Below are 24,959 nucleotides of genomic sequence, written 5' to 3'. Positions count from 1 at the left end.
CGGTTGGTTTCGAAGCAGAGGCTCCGCTTGACTCAGGGCGTTGTGTATGGCCCTTAGTTCCAGGATATTGATGTGCAGACAAGCCTCCTGACTTGACCACAGCCCTTGGAAGTTTCTTCCCTGAGTGACTGCCCCCCATCCTCGGAGGCTTGCATCCGTGGTCACCAGGACCCAGTCCTGTATGCCGAACCTGTGGCCCTCGAGAAGGTGAGCACTCTGCAGCCACCACAGAAGAGACACCCTGGCCCTGGGGGATAGGGTGATCAGCCGATGCATCTGAAGATGCGATCCGGACCACTTGTCCAACAGATCCCACTGAAAGATCCTCGCATGGAACCTGCCGAAGGGAATGGCTTCGTATGACGCCACCATCTTTCCCAGGACTTGCGTGCAGTGATGCACCAACACCTGTTTTGGTTTTAGGAGGTCTCTGACCAGAGTCACGAGCTCCTGAGCCTTCTCTGCCGGGAGAAACACCTTCTTCTGGTCTGTGTCCAGAATCATGCCCAGGAAGGGCAGACGCGTCGTAGGAATCAGCTATCCAGCCGTGCTGTTGCAACACTTCCTGAGAGTGTGCTACGCTGATCAGCAACTGCTCCCTGGACCTCGCCTTTATGAGGAGATCGTCCAAGTATGGGATAATTGTAACTCCTTGCTTTCGAAGGAGCACCATCATTTCCGCCATTACCTTGGTAAATATTCTCGGTGCCGTGGACAGGCCAAACGGCAACGTCTGGAATTGGTAATGACAGTCCTGTACCACAAACCTGAGGTACTCCTGATGAAGTGGATAAATGGGGACATGCAAGTAAGCATCCTTGATGTCCAGAGACACCATAAAATCCCCCTCTTCCAGGCTTGCAATGACCGCTCTGAGCGATTCCATTTTGAACTTGAATTTCTTCAGATAAATGTTCAGGGATTTTAAATTCAAAATGGGTCTGACCGAACCGTCCGGTTTCGGTACCACAAACATTGTGGAATAGTAACCCCTTCCCTGTTGAAGGAGGGGAACCTTTACCACCACCTGCTGGAGATATAACTTGTGAATTGCCGCTAACACTACCTCCCTTTCCCTGGGGGAAGCTCGCAGGGCCGATTTTAGGTAACGGTGAGGGGGCATCACTTCGAATTCCAGCTTGTATCCCTGAGACACAATCTGTATAGCCCAGGGATCCACCTGTGAACGAACCGACTGGTGGCTGAAATTTCGGAGACGCGCCCCCACCGCTCCCGGCTCCACCTGTGGAGCCCCAGCGTCATGCGGTGGATTTAGGGGAAGCTGGGGAGGACTTCTGTTCCTGGGAACTAGCTATATGGTGCAGCTTCTTTCCTCTACCCCTGCCTCTGGCAAGAAAGGATGCACCTCTGATTTTCTTGCTTTTTTGTGAACGAAAGGACTGCATTTGGTAATACGGTGCTTTCTTAGGCTGTGAGGGAACATATGGCAAAAAATTTGACTTCCCAGCCGTAGCTGTGGAAACTAGGTCCGAGAGACCGTCCCCAAACAATTCCTCACCCTTATAAGGTAAAACCTCCATGTGTTTTTTAGAGTCGGCATCACCTGTCCATTGCAGAGTCCACAGGACCCTTCTGGCAGAAATCGACATTGCGTTTATTCTAGAGCCCAGTAGGCAAATGTCCCTCTGGGCATCCCTCATATATAGGACAGCGTCTTTGATATGCCCCAGGGTCAGTAAAATAGTCTCCCTGTCCAGGGTATCTATTTCCTCAGATAGAGTATCTGTCCATGCTGCTACAGCACTACACATCCAGGCCGAAGCAATTGCTGGCCTCAGTAGAGTACCGGAATGTGCATAAACAGACTTCAGGATACCTTCCTGCTTCCTATCCGCAGGATCCTTTAGGGCGGCCGTATCCTGTGACGGCAGGGCCACCTTCTTGGATACGCGAGTCAACGCTTTGTCTACCCTAGGGGAGGATTCCCAGCGTAACCTGTCCGTTGGCGGGAAAGGATACGCCATAAGTAATCTTTTGGAAATCAGCACTTTCCTATCAGGAGAATCCCACGCTTTTTCACATAATTCATTTAATTCATGTGAAGGGGGAAAAGTCACCTCTTGCTTTTTCTCCCCAAACATATAAACCCCCTTGTCAGGGACAGGGTTTTCCTCTGATATATGCAACACATTCTTCATTGCTATAATCCTGTAGCGGATGGATTTAGCCATTTTAGGCTGCAATTTTGCCTCATCGCCATCGACACTGGAGTCAGAATCCGTGTCGATATCTGTGTCAACAATTTGGGATAGTGGGCGCTTTTGAGACCCTGCCGGCATCTGAGCTGTAGGATCAGGCATGGGTTGAGACCCTGACTGTCCCAAGGCTTCAGCTTTATCCAACCTTTTATGCAAGGAGTTTAAATTATCATTTAACACCTTCCACATATCCATCCAATCAGGTGTCGGCGCCGTCGGCGGAGACACCACATTCATCTGCACCTGTTCTGCCTCCACGTAGCCTTCCTCGTCAAACATGTCGACACAATCGTACCGACACACCGCACACACACAGGGGATGCTCTAATTGAGGACAGGACCCCCACAAGGCCTTTTGGGGAGACAGAGAGTATGCCAGCACACACCCCAGCGCTATATAACCCAGGGATTACACAGTAACTTAGTGTTTACCCAGTAGCTGCTGTATAACTGATTTATGCGCCTAAAGTTATGTGCACCCCCTCTCTTTTTACCCTCTTTCTACCTGGAGACTGCAGGGGAGAGCTTGGGGAGCTTCCTCTCAGCGGAGCTGTGGAGAGAAAATGGCGCTGGTGAGTGCTGAGGAAGAAGCCCCGCCCCCTCAGCGGCGGGCTTCTGTCCCGCTTTCTGTGTAAAAATAATGGCGGGGGCTCATACATATATACAGTGCCCAGCTGTATATATGTGACTTTTGCCAAAAGGTATCATAATTGCTGCCCAGGGCGCCCCCCCCCTGCACCCTACAGTGACCGGAGTGTGTAGGAGCAATGGTGCACAGCTGCAGTGCTGTGCGCTACCTCATGTGAAGACAGGAGTCTTCTGCCGCCGATTTTGATGTCTTCTTGCTTCTGCCGGCTTCTGTCTAATGGCTCTGCAAGGGGGACGGCGGCGCGGCTCCGGGAACGGACGACCAAGGTTAAGATCCTGTGTTCGAACCCTCTGGAGCTAATGGTGTCCAGTAGCCTAAGAAGCGCAACCTAGCCGCAGTTAGTAGGTTTGCTTCTCTCCCCTCAGTCCCACGTAGCAGAGAGTCTGTTGACAGCAGAAGCTCTCTGAAAATAAAAAAACCTAACTAAAATACTTTCTTATCAGCAAGCTCAGGGGAGCGCACTAAAAGCACCCAGCTCTGTCCGGGCACAGATTCTAACTGAGGTCTGGAGGAGGGGCATAGAGGGAGGAGCCAGTGCACACCATTAGTACTAATTCTTTCTTAGAGTGCCCAGTCTCCTGCGGAGCCCGTCTATTCCCCATGGTCCTTACGGAGTCCCCAGCATCCACTAGGACGTTAGAGAAAGAGGAATTCCATTCACCTAATGGATGGTTGGTAGTGAGTAATTAGTAAAATATTATGGAACAATAGTACATTACAATAAACTATTGATAGTTGAGCACTATTTTTGTTGTGGCACGTTTTGTTTATGATTTTCACCAACACTAGTTTGTTTGTTTATTTCACATGCACTTTTAATGAATGCACTTAGGACTGCACAAGGGAATGCACTGTAGATATCGTATATATAGACAATTATTATTATTTGCACGGTAGAGTCTTAATATGTAGATATATTATGTTAGTTAAAATGACACGGGCATTTAGCAGTATAATATATATACTACACACATAGGTATTATTATAACATGAAAATATGGGCACGTTTATTTATACAGCACATGGTTCACATTTCAGGGGTAAAAGGTTATATGGAATACTAGGATATGGTTTTATGTGTTTTTCTGAATACAATAAATCATGAAATGGACATATATATTCCCGATATATAAAATTGACGATAATACAGTATATGTACATTCATTTGCTGCAATTTGCTTGGATATATCAAATCTGGATAGCTGTACCTCCTATATAAGACTAGGACACATATTTGACATAAACACTTTATAAAAGGTATATATTGTGGTTCAACGGGAATATGGATATAATATATCATTAGTATAGTTCAACCCAATTCAATAATGAGTATACACATTACGGGGTACCCCAGGCTAATTAGTATACTGACACAGTGGGATGGAACCTAACACGATCACCTGTGGAGGTGAAAGGAGTTAGGTGTGAGGACTAATTACCTATACCGCAAGTCGGAGAAACGGACGGGAGGTTTGAAAATTACCCCGCCCGCCAATGATAACAAGATGTGGATATGACGATTGGTCCATCTACGGTATAAACTGCATGAGGAGGCGGGCGCCGGACGCTAGAGCCCAGAAGAAGCTCTAACAAAGAGCGAAATGCGCATTGGTTTAGCCGTGCGCCGCTAATATTAATGTGTTGTTTCCTAAGCTCCTAATTCATCTGCCTATGTACCGTACATTTATGTGATAGCTTTGTACCTTAGGATAATATATACTCAAAGGAAGTGTTACCCGGAGATTGTCATGCACAATCATATGTGACCATAGCAGGAGGGCATGAGGATTATATGATTAAATTTAGGCCGTCAGAAATTTGCCTCTCTTTGCTCAATATACAATAAACTATGCGGAGCATGCCAGTGTGTGGGCCTCGCATATAAGAAAGCAAGCCCACCTCTATACTAACTATATTATACTCTCTGACATAGTCCGTTCTCTAATAACCCAGGAGTGCTGGTGTGATTCAGTAGGGATTGACAGCCTATTGTAGCCCTCATCCCCACATATGCATGCATATTATAACTGCGGAATATAAATTATTGAATCTATGTAAATAGTGTGAGAAGAGGGGATTTGTGAATTCAATTCCCCAATATTCATCGTAGTTATAAGAAGCAGTAATTGATATCACATCACTGAGGGGGAACACTTCAGTATTATTTATGGTTAAAGACTAAAGGCCCATACACATTAGACGATGTCGCTCTGTGAGCGACATCGTCTAACGTTTCCCCATCCCGGGGCGGCCGCCTGTACGCACTGAGCGATATGACCGCTCATATCGCTCAGTGACGTCACGCCCCCGCCAGCCCTGCATGAAGGTCGTGGACGACAGTCCACATCCTTCATGCATGCCCTACCGACAGCGACGATCGTTACCGACCCGCGGGGCCGCGCATCGGTCGCTGGCGGCATACACACTTAACGATATAATGAGCGACGTCGCTCAAGGAGGGGGAAAATGAGCGACGTCGCTCATTATATCGTTAAGTGTGTATGGACCTTAAGAAGCAATCACAACTTTATATCTGTGCAGTATAGGAAGACTGGCAGATTGCCAAGAATTCATACTGATATATATTAGCAACATTTATTGCCAGTCACTGCACACAAAGCAGTATGTAACTGAAATTTACTACTGTCAGATGAATTAGTGGATACAGTGTCAACATTATACACAGAGCAATGGGAGATTGAAACATAATACTGTTTATAAATAAATACAAGTAGATACAGTATCAACATTGAAACCTGGACAGAAATTGCACTTCTTCATTTTTATTTCTTTTCACACTGCTAAATGTAATTTAAGTGCGGTACATTTGGAATGAATACATTGTTCAGATATAGTTTAATATTTGAGCAGTACACTGATAATTATCAGGTGCATACATGCAAATAATTGGAGCTTAGAACACCTATACTCATCATAAGAGTGATATCAAATATATAAGATATAATAGGCGGCACACGATTTGGTTTTAATAATTTTATTTTATTCTTATTTTCACACAAGACAGAAATCTGTCTAATAAATATTTCTTCTTTTCACGTTTTTCTATTTCTATAAACTTCTTTTAATATTTCGCTTTGTATGGCCTAATATTTAGGCCATTATAATACCATATGGGATATTATGAATAAAGGATGACATTCCATGTGGGTATTGGTACCTTATGTTTGTGAAAAAACAAAAAATTATAAATTATTAAAGTAAAAAATATCATAGATTAGATTTATTAACGGGGTAGAGTGCACCTAGATATTGTGGCAGAGATCAGTTTTTTTTCTTCTCTGTATACATTTTCAGATCAGTAGGTAGCACCAGCGTCAAAATTATTTGAATATTCAATGGAAATTTAACGCTTAACCCTTATATTAACATTCATTCATTTATTATTAGTTCTGGTGCGGGATTTTCTCTCTCAAACAGAGAAAAGTGTGTAGTGACAGGAAACGTACTAAGCAGTGATAAAAGTGGATAAGCGAGCCAGTGAAGTTGCCCATGGCAACCAATCAGCATTGACCTAGCATTTATAATTTGCATACTATGAACGTATACAGAGCAGCTGATTGGTTGCCATGGGCAACTTCTCTACTGGCTCACTTCTCCACATTTATCACTGCTTAGTATATGTCCCCCGTAAGTGTGGGTAGGTAGTGCATGTATGTAGTGTTGGGAGGTAGTTTAGAGAGGTGTAGTGTGGGGTGGTAGCGAAGTGATATAGTGTGGGATGTAGCGCAGTGATATAGGGGGTAATTCCGAGTTGATCGCAGCATCAAATTTGTTAATTTGTTAGCAGTTGGGTAAAACCATGTGCACTGCAGGGGGAGGAGGGGGTGGGGGGGGGGGCGCAGATATAACATTTGCAGAGAGAGTTAGATATGGGTGGGTTATTTTGTTTCTGTGCAGGGTATATACTGGCTGCTTTATTTTTACACTGCAATTTAGATTTCAGTTTGAACACACCACACCCAAATCGAACTCTCTCTGCAAATGTTGTATCTGCCCCCCCTGCAGTGCAAATGGTTTTGCCCAACTGCTAACAAATTTGATGCAGCGATCAACTTGGAATTACCCCCATAGTGTGGTGAGGTAGCATAGTGATGTAGCGTGGAGTAGTAGTTCAGTTATACCGTATATAGGCCCTCATTCCGAGTTGTTCGCTCGCAAGGCGAATGTAGCAGAGTTACACACGCTAAGCCGCCGCCTACTGGGAGTGAATCTTAGCTTCTTAAAATTGCGACCGACGTACGCGCAATATTGCGATTACAAACGAGTTAGCAGTTTCAGAGTAGCTCCAGACTTACTCTGCCTGTGCGATCATTTCAGTGCTTGTCGTTCCTGGTTGACGTCACAAACACACCCAGCGTTCGCCCAGGCACTCCCACCGTTTCTCCGGCCACTCCTGCGTTTTTTCCGGAAACGGTAGCGTTTTCAGCCACACGCCCCTGAAACGCCGTGTTTCCGCCCAGTAACACCCATTTCCTGTCAATCACATTACGATCGCCGGAGCGAAGAAAAAGCCGTGAGTAAAAATACTTTCATCATAGTAAAGTTACTTGGCGCAGTCGCAGTGCGAACATTGCGCATGCGTACTAAGCGGATTTTCACTGCGATGCGATGAAAAATACCGAGCGAACAACTCGGAATGAGGGCCATAGTGCAGGGATGAGGTGTGAGTAGGTAATCGTAATGTAGTGTTGAGAGGTAGTTTGGTGAGGTATAATGCTGGTATGTGATAATAAGAATTTACTTACCGATAATTCTATTTCTCATAGTCCGTAGTGGATGCTGGGGACTCCGTAAGGACCATGGGGAATAGCGGCTCCGCAGGAGACTGGGCACATCTAAAGAAAGCTTTAGGACTATCTGGTGTGCACTGGCTCCTCCCCCTATGACCCTCCTCCAAGCCTCAGTTAGGATACTGTGCCCGGACGAGCGTACACAATAAGGAAGGATTTTGAATCCCGGGTAAGACTCATACCAGCCACACCAATCACACCGTATAACCTGTGATCTGAACCCAGTTAACAGCATGATAACAGAGGAGCCTCTGAAGGATGGCTCACAACAATAATAACCCGATTTTTGTAACAATAACTATGTACAAGTATTGCAGACAATCCGCACTTGGGATGGGCGCCCAGCATCCACTACGGACTATGAGAAATAGAATTATCGGTAAGTAAATTCTTATTTTCTCTAACGTCCTAAGTGGATGCTGGGGACTCCGTAAGGACCATGGGGATTATACCAAAGCTCCCAAACGGGCGGGAGAGTGCGGATGACTCTGCAGCACCAAATGAGAGAACTCCAGGTCCTCCTCAGCCAGGATATCAATTTTGTAGAATTTTACAAACGTATTTGCTCCTGACCAAGTAGCTGCTCGGCAAAGTTGTAAAGCCGAGACCCCTCGGGCAGCCGCCCAAGATGAGCCCACCTTCCTTGTGGAGTGGGCATTTACAGATTTTTGGCTGTGGCAGGCCTGCCACAGAATGTGCAAGCTGAATTGTACTACAAATCCAACGAGCAATAGTCTGCATAGAAGCAGGAGCACCCAGCTTGTTGGGTGCATACAGGATAAACAGCGAGTCAGATTTCCTGACTCCAGCCGTCCTGGAAACATATATTTTCAGGGCCCTGACAACGTCTAGCAACTTGGAGTCCTCCAAGTCCCTAGTAGCCGCAGGCACCACAAATAGGTTGGTTCAGGTGAAACGCTGAAACCACCTTAGGGAGAAACTGAGGACGAGTCATCAATTCCGCCCTGTCCGAATGGAACATCAGATAAGGGCTTTTTCAGGATAAAGCCGCCAATTCTGACACGCGCCTGGCCCAGCCCAGGGCCAACAGCATGACCACTTTCCATGTGAGATATTTTAACTCCACAGATTTAAGTGGTTCAAACCAATGTGACTTTTGGAACCCAAAACTACATTGAGATCCCAAAGTGCCACTGGAGGCACAAAAGGAGGCTGTATATGCAGAACCCCTTTTATAAACGTCTGAACTTCAGGGACTGAAGCTAGTTCTTTTTGGAAGAAAATTGACAGGGCCGAAATTTGAACCTTAATGGACCCCAATTTCAGGCCCATAGACACTCCTGTTTGCAGGAAATGTAGGAATCGACCCAGTTGAATTTCCACCGTCGGGCCTTACTGGCCTCGTACCACGCAACATATTTTCGCCAATTGCGGTGATAATGTTTTTGCGGTAACATCCTTCCTGGCTTTGATCAGGATAGGGATGACTTCATCCGGAATGCCTTTTTTCCTTCAGGATCCGGCGTTCAACCGCCATGCCGTCAAACGTAGCCGCGGTAAGTCTTGGAACAGACAGGGTCCTTGCTGGAGCAGGTCCCTTCTTAGAGGTAGAGGCCACGGATCCTCCGTGAGCATCTCTTGAAGTTCCGGTTACCAAATCCTTCTTGGCCAATCCGGAGCCACGAATATAGTGCTTACTCCTCTCCATCTTATCAATCTCAGTACCTTGGGTATGAGAGGCAGAGGAGGGAACACATACCCTGACTGGTACACCCACGGTGTTACCAGAGCGTCTACAGCTATTGCCTGAGGGTCCCTGAACCTGGCGCAATACCTGTCGAGTTTTTCCCCACGGTTTATAATCATGTGGAAGACTTCTGGGTGAAGTCCCCACTCTCCCGGGTGGAGGTCGTGCTGAGGAAGTCTGCTTCCCAGTTGTCCACTCCCGGAATGAATACTGCTGACAGTGCTATCACATGATTTTCCGCCCAGCGAAGAATCCTTGCAGCTTCTGCCATTGCCCTCCTGCTTCTTGTGCCACCCTGTTTATGTGGGTGACTGCCGTGATGTTGTCCGACTGGATCAACACCGGCTGACCTTGAAGCAGAGGTCTTGCTAAGCTTAGAGCATTGTAAATGTCCCTTAGCTTCAGGATATTTATGAAGTGATGTCTCCAGGCTTGACCATAAGTCCTGGATATTCCTTCCCTGTGTGACTGCTCCCCAGCCTTGCAGGCTGGCATCCGTGGTTACCAGGACCCAGTCCTGAATGCCGAATCTGCGGCCCTCTAGAAGATGAGCACTCTGCAACCACCACAGGAGGGACACCCTTGTCCTTGGTGACAGGGTTATCCGCTGATGCATCTGAAGATGCGACCCGGACCATTTGACCAGCAGGTCCCACTGGAAAGTTCTTGCGTGGAATCTGCCGAACGGGATTGCTTCGTAGGAAGCCACCATTTTACCCAGAACCCTTGTGCATTGATGCACTGAGACTTGGCTCGGTTTTAGGAGGTTCCTGACTAGCTCGGATAACTCCCTGGCTTTCTCCTCCGGGAGAAACACCTTTTTCTGGACTGTGTCCAGGATCATCCCTAGGAACAGAAGACAAGTCGTCGGAACCAGCTGCGATTTTGGAATATTGAGAATCCAACCGTGCTGCAGCAACACTACCTGAGATAGTGCTACACCGACCACCAACTGTTCCCTGGATCTTACCCTTATCAGGGAATTGTCCAAGTAAGGGATAACTAAAATTCCCTTCCTTTGAAGGAATATCATCATTTCGGCCATTACCTTGGTAAAGACCCGGGGTGCCGTGGACCATCCATACGGCAGCGTCTGAACAGATAGTGACAGTTCTGTACCATAAACCTGAGGTACCCTTGGTGAGAAGGGTAAATTTTAACATGAAGGTAAGCATCCTTGATGTCCCGAGACATCATGTAGTCCCCTTCTTCCAGGTTCGCAATCACTGCTCTGAGTGACTCAATCTTGAATTTGAACCTCTGTATGTAAGTGTTCAAAGATTTTAGATTTAGAATCGGTCTCACCGAGCCGTCCGGCTTCGGTACCACAACAGTGTGGAATAATACCCCGTTCCCTGTTGCAGAAGGGGTATCTTGATTATCACCTGCTGGGAATACAGCTTGTGAATGGCTTCCAAAACAGTCTCCCTGTCAGAAGGAGACATCGGTAAAGCCGACTTTAGGAAACGGCGAGGGGGAGACGTCTCAAATTCTAATTTGTACCCCTGAGATATCACCTGAAGGATCCAGGGGTCTACTTGCGAGTGAGCCCACTGCGCGCTGAAATTCATTGAGACGGGCCCCCCACCGTGCCTGATTCTGCTTGTAAAGCCCCAGCGTATACTGAGGGCTTGGCAGAGGCGGGAGAGGGTTTCTGTTCCTGGGAACTGGCTGATTTCTGCAGCCTTTTTCCTCTCCCTCTGTCACGGGGCAGAAATGAGGAACCTTTTGGCCGCTTATCCACGAAAAGACTGCGCCTGATAATACGGCGTCTTCTCATGTTGAGAGGCGACCTGGGGTACAAACGTGGATTTCCCAGCTGTTGCCGTGGCCACCAGGTCTGAAAGACCGACCCCAAATAACTCCTCCCCTTAATAAGGCAATACTTCCAAATGCCGTTTGGAATACGCATCACCTGACCACTGATGTGTCCATAACCCTCTACTGGTAGAAATGGACAACGCACTTAGACTTGATGCCAGTCGGCAAATATTCCGCTGTGCATCACGCATATATAGAAATGCATCTTTCAAATGCTCTATAGGCAAAAATATACTGTCCCTATCTAGGGTATCAATATTTTCAGTCAGGGAATCCGACCACGCCAACCCAGCACTGCACATCCAGGCTGAGGCGATTGCTGGCCGCAGTATAACACCAGTATGTGTGTAAATACATTTTAGGATACCCTCCTGCTTTCTATTAGCAGGATCCTTAAGGGCGGCCATCTCAGGAGAGGATAGAGCCCTTACAAGCGTGTGAGCGCTTTATCCACCCTAGGGGGTGTTTCCCAACGCACCCTAACCTCTGGCGGGAAAGGATATAATGCCAATAACATTTTAGAAATTATCAGTTGTTATCGGGGGAAACCCACGCATCATCACACACACCTCATTTAATTTCTCAGATTCAGGAAAACTACAGGTAGTTTTTCCTCACCGAACATAATACCCCTTTTTGGTGGTACTCGTATTATCAGAAGTGTGTAAAACATTTTTCATTGCCTCAATCATGTAACGTGTGGCCCTACTGGAAGTCACATTTGTCTCTTCACCGTCGACACTGGAGTCAGTATCCGTGTCGGCGTCTATGTCTGCCATCTGAGGTAACGGGCGCTTTATAGCCCCTGACGGCCTATGAGACGTCTGGACAGGCACAAGCTGAGTAGCCGGCTGTCTCATGTCAACCACTGTCTTCTATACAGAGCTGACACTGTCACGTAATTTCTTCCAACAGTTCATCCACTCAGGTGTCGACCCCCTAGGGGGTGACATCACTATTACAGGCAATCTGCTCCGTCTCCACATCATTTTTCTCCTCATACATGTCGACACAAAAGTACCGACATACAGCACACACACAGGGAATGCTCTGATAGGAGGACAGGACCCCACCAGCCCTTTGGGGAGACAGAGGGAGAGTTTGCCAGCACACACCAGAGCGCTATATATATATATATATACAGGGATAACCTTATATAAGTGTTTTTCCCCTTATAGCTGCTGTATAGTTAATACTGCGCCTAATTTGTGCCCCCCTCTCTTTTTTAACCCTTTCTGTAGTGTAGTGACTGCAGGGGAGAGCCAGGGAGCTTCCCTCCAACGGAGCTGTGAGGGAAAATGGAGCCAGTGTGCTGAGGAGATAGGCTCCGCCCCCTTATCGGCGGCCTTATCTCCAGTTTTTTTATGTATTTTGGCAGGGGTTAAATGCATCCATATAGCCCAGGAGCTATATGTGATGCATTTTTTGCCATCCAAGGTGTTTATTATTGCGTCTCAGGGCGCCCCCCCCCCAGCGCCCTGCACCCTCAGTGACCGGAGTGTGGAGTGTGCTGAGAGCAATGGCGCACAGCTGCAGTGCTGTGCGCTACCTTGTTGAAGACAGGACGTCTTCTGCCGCCGATTTTCCGGACCTCTTCTGCCTTCTGGCTCTGTAAGGGGGCCGGCGGCGCGGCTCTGGGACCCATCCAAGCTGGGCCTGTGATCGTCCCTCTGGAGCTAATGTCCAGTAGCCTAAGAAGCCCAATCCACTCTGCACGCAGGTGAGTTCGCTTCTTCTCCCCTTAGTCCCTCGTTGCAGTGAGCCTGTTGCCAGCAGGTCTCACTGAAAATAAAAAACCTAAACTAAAACTTTCACTAAGAAGCTCAGGAGAGCCCCTAGTGTGCACCCTTCTCGTTCGGGCACAGAGATCTAACTGAAGCTTGGAGGAGGGTCATAGGGGGAGGAGCCAGTGCACACCAGATAGTCCTAAAGCTTTCTTTAGATGTGCCCAGTCTCCTGCGGAGCCGCTATTCCCCATGGTCCTTACGGAGTCCCCAGCATCCACTTAGGACGTTAGAGAAATGGGACTTAGCGTAGTGATATAGTGCAGGAATGCAGTATATGTAGGTAGCATAATAATGTTGTGTAGAGCGGTGAAATCTCTCCGGTTAGCTGGTCACTGGGTTCCTGCTCTGTGACCCCGCACCCCCCGCCCACACAGGGAGACATTCTCTGTGGCGCTAATCACATCCACTGAGCAGCACACAACAGGCCTTTCATAAATTTCAGCTCCAGGCCCATGTGGACCTTAATCTGGCACTGCTGTGTTCCTTCTGATGGGTTTGCCTAAGGAAGTTGCTGAAGGGATGCCACCTCCCCAAAGGTCATAGCACTAACAGATTGCAGAGACCCAAAGGGTGGTCCCCTTTGCATTCTTAAAGAAAAAATACATTATTTATCTATTAGTTAAGAATGCATTTTGAACACATTTAAAGTCATAATATATTGATTATAGTAAGGAGGAACATATATAAATAACAATTAAAGAATGGACTTTAATGTTCTTACCATTTCATGTAGTCATCATCAAGTCTACCATTGCTACTGGTAGGTAACAGGACTGCTAGTTGGTGCACTACCGTTAGAATGCAGCTGGAATTTGGTCACAGTTTGTAGCTCATGTGATTTACAGCTGCTATGGTTGGGGCTGCTGCAGTTTGGTATTTGACAACCATTCATTATGCTTTGAAAGCTATTAGGATCCTTCAGATCCTGTGGCAGAGAGCTGTCTGTTGCCACGAAATCTTGGCACTGTGAAAATAAACTTCATAAATTGACAAGTTCTAACTTGTCAATTATAAAGTTATTCGGCACAATATTATAAAACTACGTATTTATTACATATGCATTCTTAATGTAAAAGAACATAAAATTGTGATAGAAGTTATGTGACTATATAAAGGCACAATACTGAATAGTCAGCAAGGAACATTTATAAACTATAGAGTACGTCTTCTGTCCAACTGCTCTCTTTACAGGATTACTACACTATGTAGCTAACCGTGTAACAGAGAGTGTGCACACTAGGGAAGAGAAGAATACAATGCAGTGCATTTGCAGGTGTTCAATCATAGTACACCATCGCTGGTGTAACCCAGCCAAAGTAATAATCATGAGAGTATTCATAGGGGTATATGCAATTGCGGTCGAATTCCGGCTGGAATTTGACCGTTTTTTAATTCGACAGTCAGACACCCTCCCGCTGGGATCCGAATTCGACATATTCAATAAAAAACGGATTCGACAGTCCCGCTGTCGAAAAACGGACCAATTGACGGATAGTGTGCGTCCTGGATTCGACTTCATGTACGGCACAAAAGTGTTTAAAAAAATCCGGGAAAAAACTGCGTGGGGTCCCCCCTCCTAAGCATAACCAGCCTCGGGCTCTTTGAGCCAGTCCTGGTTGTAAAAATATGTGAAAAAAAATGACAGGGGATCACCCATATTTTAACAACCAGCACCGGGATCTGCGTCCGGTCCTGGTGCAAAAAATATGAGGGACAAAAGACGTAGGGGTCCCCCGTATTTTTCACATCAGCACCGGGCTCCACTAGCTAGAGAGATAATGCCACAGCCGGGGGACACTTTTATACCAGTCCCTGCGGCCGTGGCATTAAATCCCCAACTAGTCACCCCTGGCCGGGGTACCTTGGAGGAGTGGGGACCCCTTAAATCAAGGGGTCCCCCCCTCCAGCCACCCAAGGGCCAGGGGTGAAGCCTGAGGCTGTCCACTCCCCATCCAAGGGCGGCGGATGGGAGTCTGATAGCCAAGTGTCAAAATAAAGAATATTGTTTTTTGTAGCAGAACTACAAGTCCCAGCAAGCCTCCCCCACAAGCTGGTACTTGGAGAACCACAAGTACCAGCATGCGGGGGGGGGAAACAGGCCCGCTGGTACCTGTAGTTCTACTGCAAAAAAATACCCAAATAAAAACAGTACACACACACACCGTGACAGTATAACTTTATTACATACATGCACACCGACACACACATACTTACCTATGTTGACACGAGGCTCGGTCCTCTTCACCAGTAGAATCCATGGGTTACCTGTAAATAAAATTATACTCACAAAAACCCTGTGTAGATCGGTCCTCTTCTGCTTGTAATCCACGTACTTGGCAAAATAATAAAACGCAAAACCCGATCCACGCACTGAAAGGGGTCCCATGTTTACACATGGGACCCCTTTCCCCGACTGGCGGGACCCCCCGTGACTGCTGTCAAAGAGGGTCCCTTGAGCCAATCAGGGAGCGCCACATCGTGGCACTCTCCTGATTGGCTGTGCGGGTCTGAGCTGTCTGAGCGGGTCTGAGCTGAAATCAGTGTCCGTGTCTGGGTCTGTGTCGACCGACTGAGGTAAATGGGCATTTTACAGCCCCTGACGGTGTTTGAGACGCCTGGACAGATACTAATTTGTTCGCCGGCCCTCTCATGTCGTCAACCGGCTTGCAGCGTGTTGACATTGTCACGTAATTTCCATAAATAAGCCATACATTCCGGTGTCGACTCCCTAGAGAGTGACATCACCATTACAGGCAATTTGCTCCGCCTCCTCACCAATATTTTCCTCATACATGTCGACACACACGTACCGACATACAGCACACACATAGGGAATGCTCTGATAGAGGACAGGACCCACTAGCCCTTTGGGGAGACAGAGGGAGAGTTTGCCAGCACACACCAAAACGCTATAATTATCCAGGGACAACCTTTATATAAGTGTTCCTCCCTTATAGCATTTTAATATATATACATATCGCCAAATCAGTGCCCCCCCTCTCTGTTTTAACCCTGTTTCTGTAGTGCAGTGCAGGGGAGAGCATGGGAGCCTTCCCACCAGCCTTTCTGTGAGGGAAAATGGCGCTGTGTGCTGAGGAGAATAGGCCCCGCCCCCTTTTCGGCGGGCTTCTTCTCCGGAGTTTTAGATATCTGGCAGGGGTTAAATACATCCATATAGCCTCAAGGGCTATATGTGATGTATTTTTCGCCATACAGGTATTATACATTGCTGCCCAGGGCGCCCCCCCCCAGCGCCCTGCACCCTCCGTGACCGCTGTGTGAAGTGTGCTGACAACAATGGCGCACAGCTGCAGTGCTGTGCGCTACCTGATGAAGACTGAGAGTCTTCTGCCGCCTGGTTCCGGACCTCTTCATCTTCAGCGTCTGCAAGGGGGGTCGGCGGCGCGGCTCCGGGACGAACCCCAGGGCGAGCCCTGTGTTCCGACTCCCTCTGGAGCTATGTCCAGTAGCCTAAGAATCCAATCCATCCTGCACGCAGGTGAGTTGAAAATCTCTCCCCTAAGTCCCTCGATGCAGTGAGCCTGTTGCCAGCAGGACTCACTGAAAATAAAGAACCTAAAAACTTTTTCTAAGTAACTCTTTAAGAGAGCCACCTAGATTGCACCCTTCTCGGCCGGGCACAAAAACCTAACTGAGGCTTGGAGGAGGGTCATGGGGGGAGGAGCCAGTACACACCATGTGATCCTAAAAGCTTGCTTTTGTGCCCTGTCTCCTGCGGAGCCGCTACCCCCCCATGGTCCTGACGGAGTCCCCAGCATCCACTAGGACGTTAGAGAAACAAACATGTTTTTAAAAAATTTTATTAGATCACGCCAGCAAAATGAGGCGGACTGAAATTGACGAAAATGACTGTCGAAAAGCACTGTTGTCGAATCGACATTCTTCAATTGAATATACTTTTGTCGAAAAGCCGCATATTTATCATTGCAGACATGTCGAATTTGACAACTGTCGAATTGCAAAAAGTCGAATCTGAAACGGCCGTTTTTTTTTGTCGAAAAGTACTGTATTGCATTGTCGAATCCGTTTTTTTTGTCGAAAATGCCCCGTTTTTCGACATTTGCGGCAATTCGACCGCAATTGAATATGGCCCATATTCCGTTAAGTGTGTATGTTACAGAGGTACTTTTATTTCCTTAGCACAGTTAGAAGAGCAGTGAACTTACTTGCGTCTCTCTTCCCTCCACTTCACAATTTCTTCTGGTGTGTCCAGTTTTATTCTCTTAGCTCCAGGTCCATGCATCTAGAACATATATATTTAAGTAAGCAATCTAAGCCATAACAAGACCCTTATTTTATAACTGGGAGGTAGAAATACTGCTAGTCTGAAGAATTTTACCATGTGCAAGAGGTGCTCAATACTGCATTTCTAACTGTAACGAAACCTCTTCTGGAAAAGCATGTATGATGTTCGTTAAACAAAGAAAAAACAGAATAACATTCTACCCAAAGTCTGGAATACTGAAGGACTACTTTCAAACAAATGCAAGTCCACTTACTCTACACACAAAAAAACTCCAGTCTGAGTAACCTGGACTTAAATTTGGGTTCAGAACGCTGCAATCCCTCTCCACTTCATCTGCAACTACTCATATTTATGCTTTTAGTTTACCATAAACATCTGAATTCTGAGCTGTACCAATGTAATTTTGCTTTTACATATATTTGAACGTCCTCTCTACATTACCATTGCTTTTTTCCTACTCTCACAACCTCTCAATTCTAACAATCTACTATAAAAAACCTTATAACCTTCACTTTATTTTGCTTGAATTATATTATTGTCACTGAACATACACATTTACCAACACTGTACTTTTAAATGTACTTCTACTGTTCTGTCTCTACAATACAGTCTCCATTCCAGGATGCGGTGAACATGCCGGCTGTCGGGATCCCGGCAGCCGAAATACCAACGCCTATTGGAATCCCGACGCCGGAACTCCGAAAGGGAAGGAGACCAACACCGGCATCCTGACTGTTACAACAGCTGGTGGATTGGTTTAGGGACGGAAAGGGGGGGAGGGACGTTAGGATTAGTCACCACCCTGGGGGTAAGGCACCTCCGGGGAGATTAGCATCAGGCTTCAGGGGAGAGAGAGTCAGGTTTAAGCAGCGGTGATGGGAGGTTAGGTTTAGGCACCTACGGGGGGGTAATTAGGTTCAGGCACTAAAAGGGGGAGGTTAGTTTAGGCTAGTGGACCTGACTGTTAGGGAATAGGTGAAAGGGGGAAAAAGCCTCTACTCACCCCTGTCAGGATTTTGAGCATTGGGACCCAGGAGTTGGTATTATGAACACCGGGATCCCCTGCGCCGGTCAACCATACTGATTACTCCATTCCTATTTGCAATTTTTTTTTACTGCCCATTTACCTCATGCATACTATGTACATATTTTCATCAACCCTCCCCATCACTCTCTGTCTACCTAATCCTTTATTTTGCCCCCTCGTCCCACTTCTATCCTTCCCCGGATAGTCTCCTACTCTCTCCACTCCTGTTTTCCGTCTACTTCCATTCACCTCTGCCCCACCATGCCCCTACTACTCCACCACTCAGCCCTGTTCCCTCCTTCATTTCCATGTCACTTCTTCTCACCTCCATCAGCATCACACTACTCCCTCCCTGCAGTTTCCTCTCCTAGTTTAGGAGCCCGCACCAACACTACACCTGCTTTATCCCTGCCATCCAAATGAATCTCACCTCAACACTACAGCAACCCTGATTATCTCATTCACATCTCTCCCACAAACTAACACCCCCTTTCCTGTGCCCTCCGGAATGCCAGATCGGTTTGTAGCAAACTGGTCCCCAGCCATGACCTTTTCATCTCCAACTCACTGCATCGCCTATCCATTACGGAAACCTGTATTACCCCCTCTGACACCACTATCCCTGCTGCATTCTCGCTCAACCAGGACCCGGGGGTCGCCAAGGAGGTGGTGTTGAACCGTCCCTTACAGTCTGTGCAATTGAGGTCCATGCTATACACCTGTTCCAGCTGATCACTTCTCTCTCTCATGCCCTGAACAAGTCACTTTTCTCTACAATGCATCCCTTACTTCTGCTGCTCCACCGACCACTTTTCGCCCTCGCAGATCAACAACTCAACCCTGGCACACCAAATGCACCAGATATCTGCAAAAATAAATGTTCACATACTGCCAAGCAACAGTGGAGGAAATCATGCTCTAAGGCAGACTTCCTGCATTTCAAACTTCTCATCCGTCAGTGCTGCCCTTTCCCTTGCTAAACAGTCATACTTCAAGAACCTCATCTCCTCCCAGTCTTCAAACCCACGGCTCCTCTTTGTCACTGTCCGCTCCCTCCTCTGTCCACCTCATCTCCCCTCCTCACGCTATGCTCTTGACTTTGCCACTTACTTCAAATCCAAAATTGACTCCATACGTCAGAACATCACATCCCACCAGACCATCAGCAACTAGCCACCTCCTTTCCCTTGCCACCCCATCACTCTAACCAACTCTGACCTCTTTCTCCAAATTATCTGGTGAGGAAGTCATGGCCCTCCCCAGTAGTCGTCGTGCCCCGCCCTTGGTCTTCATGATACTACCCTGTCCTGGCTATTCTCGTACCTTTATGACCGTTCCTTCTCTGCCTCTTCTCTTGACTCCACCTGTCCCCCCTCTCCCTTCCACTAACTGTAGTTTTACTCTAAGGTACTGTTGTTTGTCCTCTCCTTTTCTCTCTCTATACATCTTTAGGTGAGCTCAATAACTCTTATATCATCTCTATACTAGGGATACTCAAATTATCTTTCCTCCCCTGTTCTCCTCCCTCATATCACCAATTGTCTCTCTGCTATCTCTTCTTGGATGTCCCACCACTTTCTTAAACTTAATATGTCTAAGGGTGTGTACACATGGTGAGATTCGGACTTATCCGACTCTCACTGTGCGACGGGGGGCCGGGTCGACACTTAGCCAGTATCGCAAGCACATAATGAGTGTGCTTGCGATCCTGGTTCTGTGCGATTTTGGCTTAGTTTCAATCCTGACTATTTCTTCTATAGAGATAGTCAGGATTGACTTGCCTGCACAGCCTATTTTTTCGGACTATGCCGACCGCGCGGGGCCACGCATCCGCATCGGATCGGGATCGCAAGGTGACTGTCACCTTGCGATCTGCACCATCTTTTCTTCCGATTCTGACTATATAGTCAGAATCGGAAGAAAAGATCTTACCGTGTGTACACACCTTAAGACTGTGCTGATCAGCTTCCCACCCTCCCGCACAACCTCACCTACCACAATTGCATTATTGATGGCACTACTATCTCCTCTAGCCCCCAAGTGTGTTGTCTTGAAGTAATCCTTGACTCCTCCCTCTCCTTCAAACCTCATTCAGTACCTTTCACAAAACTAGCGGTTTCATCTCAAAAATATTTCCAGGATCAAACCCTTTCTCACACAGGGTGCCACTAAGACCCTTATCTACTCACTGGTCATCTCCAGACTGAACTACTGTAATCTTCTATTTAGCATCCTGGACAAATGTCTCTCCACACCAATCTATCCTCAATGCTGCTGCCTGGCTCATCTTCCTCACCAAACATATTATGTCCATCTTCCCCTCGCTTACAAGTCCTTCACTGGCTCCCCTTCCCCTTCAAAATTAAATTCAAGCTTCTCACACTCAACTACAAAGCCATCATCCACTCCTCTCCTATTTACATCTCTGGCCTTATGTCCCTTTACACTGCTGCCCGTCATCTTTGCTCTGCTAATGCACACTGCTACCTACAGATTACCTTGTACTACTTCTGCTGCTCCCTTTTTCTGAAATTCTCTACCGCTCCCCCTTAGTCTCTCCACCAAACTCTCACCCAAAGGCCTCTGTCTACCCTCTCTGTCTCACTATTGTCTATCTGCCCATCCCCTTTAGAATGAATGCTCTAGCGAGCAGCACCCTCTGCCATAATGTGGTTTTCAGTCTCTTACTTAAACTATCTTCTACTCCATACTGCCTTCAACGGCGCCAAATCCCTCCGTTTTCGGTCACGCTGATACTTATTTCAGTGTCGTCGGCTGATGCAGCTATGTTTATATACCCTGTATTTGTCCCATATTATCTTGAACTGTAAAGGTGCATAAACACTTGCTGAGAAAGATAAACGTTGTCGCTCATTTTCACCCTTCCAGAGCGACGTTGTTAACTATATTGGCCAGTGTTTATGTTGACGATGACAAGCGATGCACGGCCCCGCGGGTCGATAACTACCCTGCTGTCGGCCGTGCATGCAGCTCAATTTGGACTGCAGTCCAAAAACTGCATGCACGGCCCGGCGTGACGTCACTGTGCGATATGGTCATATTGCTCAGTGTGCACGCACTGCCACCGACCACCCCGGCCAGGGAGGGGAAACACTAAGCGACATTGCTCATAGAGCACATCGCCTAGTGTGAACACACTATTAGTCACTATTTTCTTGTTTTGCTTATTTGTTTACGTACTCCGTAATTGGGCGACGCAGATTCTTGTTAATATAATATCTTCATGGAAGACAAAACATTTTTTTTTCCAAAGCCTTGAATATGAAAAACATTCTTTGTAATATCTTGAAGATTAGGTGTTCCTTTGATAAAGTAAAGCACTGGAGTGAAAAGATATTTGAATTTCTCACTGATGCTCAGCAGCTGGGGCTCATGGTGCTTGCAATCTCCCACATGAAAAGCGCCCATCTTGTATCCATCCAACCTACTGCATGAGGCATGTATCCCTTTCCTACTAGCATTCATCCATACCTTGCTCCCACTTTAATATGGGGTGCGACCAACACCCAGTAAAAAATGGAAAACCCACCTAGCCTACTTTCACCCACTATATTGGGAACATCCAATAGGCTCCTCCCACACCACAATCTTTTCTTTTTCTTTTTCTGACCTGTAAGCTCCGTGAAGTTTCCTGTTTGCAAAGCTTGGTCTCTTTGCATTGGTCTCGCCCTATGACTAAAAATTACACTAGGCGGTTTGTGCTAGCATCTATGGTTTACTAATAACCCATGTATTATAACGTCACCGATTGCCAAAGAAATAATCAGGAGAAAATTAAATAGTCTGGGAATTGCAGCCATCGGACGAGATCCTGAGGAGACTGACAGATATTTTATTTTAAAGTGGCAATCTTTAAAAAGGCAAAACCAGGTTGGCATTTACTGGATACATAAGTGTACTATGGTTGAACACACTATGCAGGTAAATAGTATATTTATTAACACACTTGTATAAGAGCACTGTATTTTTAAGCCATAGTCTGTAACAGATCAATGACAAGAGCTTGAATGGAGAATCTCTATCCTTGCTCTATTAGAGCCTTTCAAAAAAGACAAAGTAATTTTTATATTTCAGAGATACAAATTTCTTTGTGTGAATTTGGTATCATTAAAAAGGTCATGATGAAAAAAACAAACTAAGAAACATGCCAAGAAAAGACATTAAGCGGTGACACCATCATTTTCTGATCAAGCATTGACTTGGTTGCTCAGTAACATCAAAATACATGGAATATTAGAACACAATACATGCTGGACCAAACGTCAAGTGGTGTCAATTCTCACCAGTCCCTGAATGAGACTGAGGCTGTAGCTATACAAGAAGCAGCTAACCAAAACGGCCACAAAAAATAGAAACCACTGTAAGATATTCAAGGCTGGAAGAAAGGTAGGTGGGTGTTCACCATAAGAGGATAGAAGAAGCTAAGCAAGTGCTCCCCAGTGTCAGTATGGGGGAATGCAGTTAAAATATCGGCTGTCAGGATCCCGGCGTTCAGAAGACAGACGCCGGAATCCCAACAGCCAGCATTTTACCGACGGCCGTAATTCCGACATCCGCCCCGTTTTCATAGGGTTGTGGGTTCACGCCACCAACAGAGTGGGAATAGAACCTGTGGCGAGTGAAGTTCTCCACCGGGCCCAAAGCATGGTGAGCGCAGCGAGACTTGCTGCCCGGAAACCGGTAGACAGGATGCTACTGTCGCTATACTGACAGCCGGCATCCCGTCTGCCAGTATACCATATCTGAGCTAATGCAGGAGTTCCACGGTAGGGATGCAAGGTGAGAGACCCCATACGGCAGGGTAAGGGGATGCTTAGTGAAATATTATAATATACGGATACATCTGAGGATAGGCTCCTAACATATGTAGAACAAATGCTATGCCCGAAGAGAAGCAATAATGATCAAATATTGTCCCCAATAATATACCTACTATATTTTATGATATCGGTGAGTAAACTGGCGGACTGTTCATAGAATGGATTCATGTTTTTATGAGTCTTTGAGCTCATGTAAACTCCCACTCTTTGTGCAACATGGTCCCTATTCTCTGCCAGGGCTGTTAAATTAATTGATCCATGTAATAAATGGCTGCATGGTACAGCCCCCTGTATTCCAGGAGGAGAGGAAATCTAGGTGGTAATGGAGTATTACTGGCATTATATAGAAAAGTAGAAATTAATATTTGTTTTACAAATATACTTGAGTAGATATTTAATGAGTTGTAGTACCTTATATTGGCCTCCAGAGATCACTGTTGCCACAAAAGACAATAGAAAACATTTCATCTCTTCCCTAAAGTTCACTGGAAACTAGGACACTGGCAGGCATTAAAAATAAATAAAAAATGGTGGAATACTATAAACCAGGCATTCCCAACCTCAAGGCACACTAACAGTGCAGGTTTTAGGGGATATCCAGGCTTCAGCACAGATGGATACATCAAAATACTAATACTATTCAAGCCACTTCTGCTTAAGCATGGACATCACTAAAACCTCGACTGTTTGTGTGGCTGGAGGACTGAGGTTGGGTATGCCTGCTATAAACAGTAATATCGACTGCTATCGGATCCTACTACACGCCTTTCCAGAAACATTGCTTCCTACACTTGACATACTATCAACTATTTATTTGTTTTTTAAAAAACAAAAAATTTTCTCACATTCAAAACAAGGTGATAAAATGAACTTCAATCTACGCTATCGGAGCACATTTTTTTTAGGTCTACATTAATATGAAAACCTGCAGTCACGCACTTTTAAAATAGACCAGATTATAAAAATGTCGAAGAAAAAAATCTAACACTTTACAATCTTGTTCTAAGCCATGTTGTATTTTGTTTAACAGCTTTGCAACATGGCATGTGCCTTACAGAGCTCTCTACAAGATCGTCACTGATTATCTGCTATAAAGCTGCTGAGGTTTCTGCCTGGTTTAGAAGAAAATTTGCCATATATTTTATATTGAACACTACTATCCCGACACACTGCAGTGAAATTACAACCATCAGACATTAAGAGGAGGGGGGGGGGGGGGGGGGGGGGTGTTAATAAATTAGTGGCAAAATCACATAAAAATTGGTAAAAGTACACATTTGGGTCATTTTAGGAGGCTTAAAAAAAAAAAAAAAAAAAGGAAAAAGGAGGGAAAAAATAAAAATAAAGGCCGATTACTCCCATCTGCAAGCCTAAAAACACTTGTCCCACTCATAAAGCACCCAAATATGCCTATCCCATACCTTGTACCCCAATGTCCATCATTTTGCACTTTTACCCCAAAAATGACATAATATACTAGGCAATTATAAATAATAAAAACTTCTAAGTGCTTAATTAGTCATTCAGGGGGTTGTCCCGGGGGTTCATAACCAAATCTCGAAATTTTTAACTTAAAATAGGGATTTTCCCCAAGTTTATCACCTGCTCAGAGTTGTTGAATTTAAATTATCGGTAAAATTAGAGCCAAAACGTTTTCGCGGACAAATGAATAGTCGTTTGGTGAAATCACTGCGATTCGCTGTAATTTTTCATCTTTTTACCACAATTTCCGGTAATTTCATGTCTTTTTACCACAAAAATGTGGTTTCGCTGGTAACTGAATTTCCCCCTACGTCACTACAATACACAATAATCTAGGCCAGTGTCTC

General features: G+C 46.1%; 1 protein-coding gene across 1 annotated transcript in view; it reads right to left on the bottom strand.

Moving 5' to 3' along the window:
- Window positions 1-24,959, bottom strand: part of NUFIP1 (nuclear FMR1 interacting protein 1) — a 211,357-nt gene that overhangs the window by 94,975 nt on the left and 91,423 nt on the right. Inside the window, exon 5 of the mRNA XM_063952833.1 lies at window positions 17,183-17,259. Coding sequence (XP_063808903.1) covers window positions 17,183-17,259 — 77 coding nt within the window. The remainder of the gene's footprint in view (window positions 1-17,182; window positions 17,260-24,959) is intronic.

This window comes from Pseudophryne corroboree, chromosome 2, assembly GCF_028390025.1.
Source record: "Pseudophryne corroboree isolate aPseCor3 chromosome 2, aPseCor3.hap2, whole genome shotgun sequence".
NCBI lineage: Eukaryota > Metazoa > Chordata > Amphibia > Anura > Myobatrachidae > Pseudophryne > Pseudophryne corroboree.
The sequence above is the reverse complement of the archived record's forward strand: the minus strand, read 5'-3'. Positions and strand labels throughout refer to the sequence as shown.